This window comes from Gobius niger (assembly GCF_951799975.1).
Source record: "Gobius niger genome assembly, chromosome: 19".
Classification (NCBI taxonomy): Eukaryota; Metazoa; Chordata; class Actinopteri; order Gobiiformes; family Gobiidae; genus Gobius; species Gobius niger.
In genome coordinates, this window is record NC_136870.1 from 28,401,191 (window position 1) to 28,411,190 (window position 10,000).

At 30.6% G+C, this 10,000-nt stretch overlaps 1 protein-coding gene across 1 annotated transcript in view; it reads left to right on the forward strand.

The window, feature by feature from the left end:
• ankfn1a (ankyrin repeat and fibronectin type III domain containing 1a) overlaps positions 1-10,000 on the forward strand; it is an 81,837-nt gene that overhangs the window by 33,505 nt on the left and 38,332 nt on the right. Inside the window, exon 6 of the mRNA XM_079577121.1 lies at positions 7,331-7,421. Within this exon, the coding sequence (XP_079433247.1) occupies positions 7,331-7,421 (91 nt within the window). The remainder of the gene's footprint in view (positions 1-7,330; positions 7,422-10,000) is intronic.

Consider the following 10,000-nt stretch of genomic DNA (forward strand, 5'->3'; position numbering starts at 1 on the left):
GGGAAAAAAGCACCAAAACAGCCACAAAACATGAGAAGAAAACAAGGATGTAAACGCAACAAAAATGTGACAAAAACTCAACAAAAAAGTGAAAAAAATTCAACAAAAATGTGACAAAACCTCAACCAAAAATTGACAAAAATGTGACAAAAACTCAACAAAAAGTGACAAAATTTCAACAAAAATGTGACAAAAACTCAACAAAAAATTGACAAAAACTCAACCAAAAAGTGACAAAAACTCAACCAAAAAGTGACAAAAATTCAACCAAAAAGTGACAAAAATTCAACAAAAACGTGACAAAATTCAACAAAAATGTGACAAAAACTCAACAAAAAAGTGACAAGAATTCAACAAAAATGTGACAAAAATTCAACAAAAATGTGACAAAAATTAAACAAAACTGTGACAAAAACTCAACAAAAAAGTGACAAAAACTCAACAAAAAAGTGACAAAAACTCAACAAAAAAGTGACAAAACTTCAACCAAAAAGTGACAAAAACTCAACAAAAAAGTGACAAAACTTCAACCAAACTGTGACAAAAACTCAACAAAAATTTGACTAAAACTCAACAAAAATGTGACAAAAACTCAACAAAAAATTGACAAAAATTCAACAAAAAAGTGACAAAAATTCAACAAAAAATTGACAAAAATTCAACCAAAAAGTGACAAAAATTCAACAAAAATGTGACAAAAACTCAACCAAAAAGTGACAAAAACTCAACAAAAAATTGACAAAAATTCAACAAAAATGTGACAAAAACTCAACAAAAAATTGACAAAAATTCAACCAAAAAGTGACAAAAACTCAACCAAAAAGTGACAAAAATTCAACAAAAATGTGACAAAAACTCAACAAAAAAGTGACAAAAACTCAACAAAAAAGTGACAAAAACTCAACAAAAAAGTGACAAGAATTCAACAAAAATGTGACAAAAACTCAACAAAAAAGTGACAAAAACTCAACAAAAAAGTGACAAAAACTCAACAAAAATGTGACAAAAATTCAACAAAAATGTGACAAAAACTCAACAAAAAATTGACAAAGATTCAACAAAAATGTGACAAAAACTCAACCAAAAAGTGACAAAAACTCAACAAAAAATTGACAAAAATTTAACAAAAATTTGACAAAAATTCAACAAAACATTGACAAAAATTCAACCAAAAAGTGACAAAAACTCAACCAAACTGTGACAAAAATTCAACAAAAAATTGACAAAAATTCAACCAAAAAGTGACAAAAATTCAACAAAAAATTGACAAAAATTCAACCAAACTGTGACAAAAATTCAACAAAAAATTGACAAAAATTCAACCAAAAAGTGACAAAAATTCAACAAAAATGTGACAAAAACTCAACCAAAAAGTGACAAAAACTCAACAAAAAATTGACAAAAATTCAACAAAAATGTGACAAAAACTCAACAAAAAATTGACAAAAATTCAACCAAAAAGTGACAAAAATTCAACAAAAAAGTGACAAAAATTCAACAAAAATGTGACAAAAAATCAACAAAAATGTGACAAAAACTCAACAAAAATGTGACAAAAATTCAACAAAAATGTGACAAAAATTCAACAAAAATGTGACAAAAACTCAACAAAAAAGTGACAAAAACTCAACAAAAAAGTGACAAAAACTCAACAAAAAAGTAACAAAACTTCAACCAAACTGTGACAAAAACTCAACAAAAATGTGACAAAAACTCAACAAAAAAGTGACAAAAACTCAACAAAAATGTGACAAAAACTCAACCAAAAAGTGACAAAAACTCAACAAAAAATTGACAAAAATTCAACAAAAATGTGACAAAAACTCAACAAAAAATTGACAAAAATTCAACAAAAATGTGACAAAAACTCAACAAAAAATTGACAAAAATTCAACAAAAATGTGACAAAAACTCAACAAAAAAGTGACAAAAACTCAACAAAAAAGTGACAAAAACTCAACAAAAAAGTGACAAGAATTCAACAAAAATGTGACAAAAACTCAACAAAAAAGTGACAAAAACTCAACAAAAAAGTGACAAAAACTCAACCAAACTGTGACAAAAACTCAACAAAAATGTGACAAAAACTCAACAAAAAAGTGACAAAAACTCAACAAAAATGTGACAAAAACTCAACAAAAAAGTGACAAAAACTCAACAAAAATGTGACAAAAATTCAACAAAAATGTGACAAAAACTCAACAAAAAATTGACAAAGATTCAACAAAAATGTGACAAAAATTCAACAAAACATTGACAAAAATTCAACCAAAAAGTGACAAAAACTCAACCAAACTGTGACAAAAATTCAACAAAAAATTGACAAAAATTCAACCAAAAAGTGACAAAAATTCAACAAAAAAGTGACAAAAATTCAACAAAAATCTGACAAAAACTCAACAAAAATGTGACAAAAACTCAACAAAAATGTGACAAAAATTCAACAAAAATCTGACAAAAATTCAACAAAAAAGTGACAAAAATTCAACAAAAATGTGACAAAAATTCAACAAAAAAGTGACAAAACTTCAACCAAAAATGTGACAAAACTTCAACCAAACTGTGACAAAAATTCAACAAAAAATTGACAAAAATTCAACCAAAAAGTGACAAAAATTCAACAAAAATGTGACAAAAACTCAACCAAAAAGTGACAAAAACTCAACAAAAAATTGACAAAAATTCAACAAAAATGTGACAAAAACTCAACAAAAAATTGACAAAAATTCAACCAAAAAGTGACAAAAATTCAACAAAAAAGTGACAAAAATTCAACAAAAATGTGACAAAAATTCAACAAAAAAGTGACAAAAATTCAACAAAAATGTGACAAAAACTCAACCAAAAAGTGACAAAGATTCAACAAAAATGTGACAAAAACTCAACCAAAAAGTGACAAAAATTCAACAAAAAAGTGACAAAAATTCAACAAAAATGTGACAAAAATTCAACAAAAAAGTGACAAAAATTCAACAAAAATGTGACAAAAACTCAACCAAAAAGTGACAAAGATTCAACAAAAATGTGACAAAAACTCAACCAAAAAGTGACAAAAACTCAACAAAAATGTGACAAAAATTCAACAAAAAAGTGACAAAAACTCAACAAAAAAGTGACAAAGATTCAACAAAAATGTGACAAAAACTCAACAAAAAAGTGACAAAAATTCAACAAAAATGTGACAAAAATTCAACAAAAATGTGACAAAAATTCAACAAAAAAGTGACAAAAATTCAACAAAAATGTGACAAAAATTCAACAAAAATGTGACAAAAATTCAACAAAAAAGTGACAAAAATTCAACAAAAATGTGACAAAAATTCAACAAAAATGTGACAAAAATTCAACAAAAATGTGACAAAAATTCAACAAAAAAGTGACAAAAATTCAACAAAAATGTGACAAAAATTCAACAAAAATGTGACAAAAACTCAACCAAAAAGTGACAAAAATTCAACAAAAATGTGACAAAAACTCAACAAAAAAGTGACAAAGATTCAACAAAAATGTGACAAAAACTCAACAAAAATGTGACAAAAACTCAACCAAAAAGTGACAAAGATTCAACAAAAATGTGACAAAAACTCAACAAAAAATTGACAAAAATTCAACAAAAATGTGACAAAAATTCAACAAAAAAGTGACAAAGATTCAACAAAAATGTGACAAAGATTCAACAAAAATGTGACAAAAACTCAACAAAAAATTGACAAAAATTCAACAAAAAAGTGACAAAGATTCAACAAAAATGTGACAAAGATTCAACAAAAATGTGACAAAAACTCAACAAAAAATTGACAAAAATTCAACAAAAAAGTGACAAAGATTCAACAAAAATGTGACAAAAATTCAACAAAAAAGTGACAAAAATTCAACAAAAATGTGACAAAAATTCAACAAAAAAGTGACAAAAATTCAACAAAAATGTGACAAAAATTCAACAAAAATGTGACAAAAACTCAACCAAAAAGTGACAAAAATTCAACAAAAATGTGACAAAAACTCAACAAAAAAGTGACAAAGATTCAACAAAAATGTGACAAAAACTCAACAAAAATGTGACAAAAACTCAACCAAAAAGTGACAAAGATTCAACAAAAATGTGACAAAAACTCAACAAAAAATTGACAAAAATTCAACAAAAATGTGACAAAAATTCAACAAAAAAGTGACAAAGATTCAACAAAAATGTGACAAAGATTCAACAAAAATGTGACAAAAACTCAACAAAAAATTGACAAAAATTCAACAAAAAAGTGACAAAGATTCAACAAAAATGTGACAAAGATTCAACAAAAATGTGACAAAAACTCAACAAAAAATTGACAAAAATTCAACAAAAAAGTGACAAAGATTCAACAAAAATGTGACAAAAATTCAACAAAAAAGTGACAAAAATTCAACAAAAATGTGACAAAAATTCAACAAAAAAGTGACAAAAATTCAACAAAAATGTGACAAAAACTCAACCAAAAAGTGACAAAAACTCAACAAAAAATTGACAAAAATTCAACAAAAATGTGACAAAAACTCAACAAAAAATTGACAAAAATTCAACCAAAAAGTGACAAAAATTCAACAAAAAAGTGACAAAAATTCAACAAAAATGTGACAAAAATTCAACAAAAAAGTGACAAAAATTCAACAAAAATGTGACAAAAACTCAACCAAAAAGTGACAAAGATTCAACAAAAATGTGACAAAAACTCAACCAAAAAGTGACAAAAATTCAACAAAAAAGTGACAAAAATTCAACAAAAATGTGACAAAAATTCAACAAAAAAGTGACAAAGATTCAACAAAAATGTGACAAAAACTCAACCAAAAAGTGACAAAAACTCAACAAAAATGTGACAAAAATTCAACAAAAAAGTGACAAAAACTCAACAAAAAAGTGACAAAGATTCAACAAAAATGTGACAAAAACTCAACAAAAAAGTGACAAAAATTCAACAAAAATGTGACAAAAATTCAACAAAAATGTGACAAAAATTCAACAAAAAAGTGACAAAAATTCAACAAAAATGTGACAAAAATTCAACAAAAATGTGACAAAAATTCAACAAAAAAGTGACAAAAATTCAACAAAAATGTGACAAAAATTCAACAAAAATGTGACAAAAATTCAACAAAAATGTGACAAAAATTCAACAAAAAAGTGACAAAAATTCAACAAAAATGTGACAAAAATTCAACAAAAATGTGACAAAAACTCAACCAAAAAGTGACAAAAATTCAACAAAAATGTGACAAAAACTCAACAAAAAAGTGACAAAGATTCAACAAAAATGTGACAAAAACTCAACAAAAATGTGACAAAAACTCAACCAAAAAGTGACAAAGATTCAACAAAAATGTGACAAAAACTCAACAAAAAATTGACAAAAATTCAACAAAAATGTGACAAAAATTCAACAAAAAAGTGACAAAGATTCAACAAAAATGTGACAAAGATTCAACAAAAATGTGACAAAAACTCAACAAAAAATTGACAAAAATTCAACAAAAAAGTGACAAAGATTCAACAAAAATGTGACAAAGATTCAACAAAAATGTGACAAAAACTCAACAAAAAATTGACAAAAATTCAACAAAAAAGTGACAAAGATTCAACAAAAATGTGACAAAAATTCAACAAAAAAGTGACAAAAATTCAACAAAAATGTGACAAAAATTCAACAAAAAAGTGACAAAAATTCAACAAAAATGTGACAAAAATTCAACAAAAATGTGACAAAAACTCAACCAAAAAGTGACAAAAATTCAACAAAAATGTGACAAAAACTCAACAAAAAAGTGACAAAGATTCAACAAAAATGTGACAAAAACTCAACAAAAATGTGACAAAAACTCAACCAAAAAGTGACAAAGATTCAACAAAAATGTGACAAAAACTCAACAAAAAATTGACAAAAATTCAACAAAAATGTGACAAAAATTCAACAAAAAAGTGACAAAGATTCAACAAAAATGTGACAAAGATTCAACAAAAATGTGACAAAAACTCAACAAAAAATTGACAAAAATTCAACAAAAAAGTGACAAAGATTCAACAAAAATGTGACAAAGATTCAACAAAAATGTGACAAAAACTCAACAAAAAATTGACAAAAATTCAACAAAAAAGTGACAAAGATTCAACAAAAATGTGACAAAAATTCAACAAAAAAGTGACAAAAATTCAACAAAAATGTGACAAAAATTCAACAAAAAAGTGACAAAAATTCAACAAAAATGTGACAAAAATTCAACAAAAAAGTGACAAAAATTCAACAAAAATTTGACAAAAACTCAACCAAAAAGTGACAAAGATTCAACAAAAATGTGACAAAAACTCAACCAAAAAGTGACAAAAAATCAACCAAAAAGTGACAAAAATTCAACAAAAAATTGACAAAAATTCAACCAAAAAGTGACAAAAATTCAACAAAAATGTGACAAAAACTCAACAAAAAAGTGACAAAGATTCAACAAAAAAGTGACAAAAACTCAACAAAAATGTGACAAAAACTCAACAAAAAAGTGACAAAGATTCCACAAAAAAGTGACAAAAACTCAACAAAAATGTGACAAAAACTCAACAAAAAAGTGACAAAGATTCAACAAAAAAGTGACAAAAACTCAACAAAAAATCAACCAAAAAGTGACACAAACCTTTTGGTCACTTTTTTGTCACAGCTGTAAGTTCTCCCGGCAGCTGTGAGAGGCTGCAGGGAGAACTTACATGGAGCCAAGAGGAGCTGAATACAAATGAACCTGTGACCTTCGGGTTAGCAGTTAGCAGTTAGCACATCCTAATCCCACAGCCTATAGGCCAGTGTGATGCCTCATCTGAAAGCCAAGACCTTCTAGTTTCTGTTCTAGCAGGTGAAGCTCCTGGATCACTGAGACCTGACGCCTGTCATGAACTCCAGGAGCTTCATGAGCTGATTTCCAAATCCGCAGATAAAAAGGCGTCTCCGGAGTGTTTGTTTCCATGTAGAGACTGGGAGACGTCCTGTCACTTTGGTAATTGCAGCTCTTTCTCCTGCAGAGTCGTCTGGATAAAGCGGCTCCTCCGTCACATCTCCATAAAAACATTAAAACATTAAAATATAAAAACATGAAAACATCCGAGCTTTAGCAGAACGTCCTCGCTCTGAACGTCTTTAATTAAAGCCGCTCTTTATCCTCGACCTTCGCCTCAAACGAGACATTTTCAAATCACTTCAGTCTGAGAGAAAGAGAGAAAGAGTGAAAGAGTAAAAGACTGAAAGAGAGAAAGTCCAGAGTTTGTCACGATGTCTCTGAAACAAAAGTGGAGTTTGTGATGAAGCTTCTGTTTGTTCAGGGTCAAGTTTACTTTGTCCGAGTGTCGGCGTTTAACATGAAGGGCTGGGGTCCAGCGGCCGACGCCCTGCCGGCCTCTGCTGCGCCCTCCAGTGAGTACTACTACTACTACTACTACTACTACTACTACTACTACTACTACTACTACTGCTACTACTACTGCTACTACTACTGCTACTACTACTACTACTACTACTACTACTACTACTACTACTACTACTACTACTGATGCTAATACTGCTCCTGCTGTTGCTGTTCAGTGTGCTTCTTTCCCAGGCTCACTCACACACACTGACATGTTTGGGATCCACGTGTGTCTCATAATCTCTCTTCACTTTCGTACCTGACCTTCCCGTCTGGAGGTTCTTAGCTTTCAAAGCCACGACAACGACGCGCTGTGAGGTTCCCGCCAGCGTTTCCATGGCGACAGTCAGAGTCGTGAGGAGCGTTTGTTCTGCAGATTCATGAAGAAGCTTCTCTCGGCCGGGAGGTTTCTGAGAAGCCACATGAGAAGGTTTCAAAGAGCGAGGAGGAGGAGGTTTCAGAGAGCGAGGAGGAGAAGGTTTCAGAGAGAGAGGAGGAGAAGGTTTCAAAGAGCGAGGAGGAGGAGGTTTCAGAGAGAGAGGAGGAGGAGGTTTCAGAGAGAGAGGAGGAGGAGGTTTCAGAGAGCGAGGTTTCAGAGAGAGAGGAGGAGGAGGTTTCAGAGAGAGAGGAGGAGGAGGTTTCAGTGAGGAGGAGGACATCTCAAACTAAACACGGATTACAGAGGAGAGAGAACCTTCTGCTGGAGGTCACTGACATGAACTGGGAGCCGCGTTAGCCGGTTCTAACGCCGACACAGTGTTGTTCCTCCTGCATTATAACGTCTAACGCGGCTCCTCGTTGTTTAATCCGCTTATACCAGGGTCCCACAAACCTAACATTTATAATAAATGTGTTTTTCATTGACTAAAGTCACTAAATCTGCCAGACTACGGGACTATTTTGTGTGGGTTATTAGCCGGTCACTGAAGGCTGGTCTCAGAGCGAGTCATTCTCCGCAGCTATTACGAGGATCTCAGTCAGGCTCAACGACACAACATCAGCACAGAATCACAACACAACAGGACTAACCCGGAAACACTTTTCCCTGGAAGGAAACACCGATATGCGCCACTCGTGGGCAGGAGTTATTTACCTTTTAGGTTTTTTTGTCGTCTTTTTGACTTTTATTTTTTTCATTTTTTTTTCATTTTTTTTTTCATATTTTTTCATGTTTTTTCATTATTTTTGTCATTATTTTGTCGTTTATTTGTCGTTTTTTTGTCGTTTTTTGTCGTTTTTTTGTTTGTTTGTTTTTCGTTTTTTTGTCATTTTTGTTGTTTTTTTGTCTGTTTTTGTTGTTTTTTGTTGTTTTTTTGTCTTTTTTTAAATTTTTTTAAATTATTTTTGTCTTTGTCTTTTTTTTTGTCATTTTTTGTCTTTTTGTCTTTTTTTGTCGTTTTTTTATTTTTTGTCTTTTTTTGTCGTTTTTTTATTTTTTGTCGTTTTTTTGTCGTTTTTTTATCGTGTTTTTGTTTGTTTGTTTTTCGTTTTTTTTGTCGTTTTTTTGTTGTTTTGTTTTCGTTTTTTGTCATTTTTAGTCGTTTTTTTGTCTTTTTTTTGTCTTTTTTTTTGTTTTTTTTAATATTTTTTGTCTTTTTGTCATTTTTTGTCGTTTTTTGTCGGTTTTTTCTTTTTTTTGTCGTTTTTTGTCGTTTTTTGTCGTTTTTTGTCATTTTTTTGTCATTTTTTAGTCGTTTTTTTTTTGTTTGTTTTTTTCATTTTTTTAAATATTTTTTTCCATTTTTTTTCATTTTTTTTTTTCATTTTTGCCTCCATTTTTTGTCAGTTTCTTGACATTTTTGCCACTTTTTCACCAAGTTTTCGTCACTTTCTTTGTCACATTTCCGTCATTGTTCCAGTTTTGTTGCTTGTTTCCAATAGAAATGTAAAGCTCATATGTTATTAACAGTAGCTAACCTAGCTGCTCACTCTCCTCTACAAACATTTAGCAAACACTAAATCCATCTCATACGTTCCTGTCAGTCACTAATTACGCCTTTATCTGACTCAGCTGTGTCAGGCGTTGCTATGGCGACGCCACAGCGGAGTGACATCCCAGTGATTTAACTACCGGACTACGTGTGCGGTTACACCAAAATAATGCACCAGCCAATCAGGATCCAGTATTCACCCAGACCATGGTGTATTCATATTTAGCTTCTCTCTCCTGAAGGACTCTGAGCTTCACCACAGACGTCTCACACATCCAGGAATAACTTTACATCATTATCACAGTTTTTAGGATTTTTTTGTTCCCAAATTGCTCATTTTCCAGTATTTTTAGATCAGTTTTCTCTGGTCCTCATGATGCTTTTCTTTTTCTTCTTATCGGGTGATTTTCTCGTTAGTGACGGGGTTTGGATTTGAGCGATCGAGGGTTTTATTTTGTGACATAGTAGCTCCAAAGATTTGCTCCGAGGTTTTGAATAAAGGCAATTAATCAGTGAGAAATCTGTAAAGTGTGGAGACTTATGCAGATGTTCCAGTTTAGTCTCACACATGTGTATGTCCCTCCTGCCTGGAACCCACACAGGAAATGCCCATATTTGGATCACAGCCTTTCCTGCTACACGTGGATACCAAACAT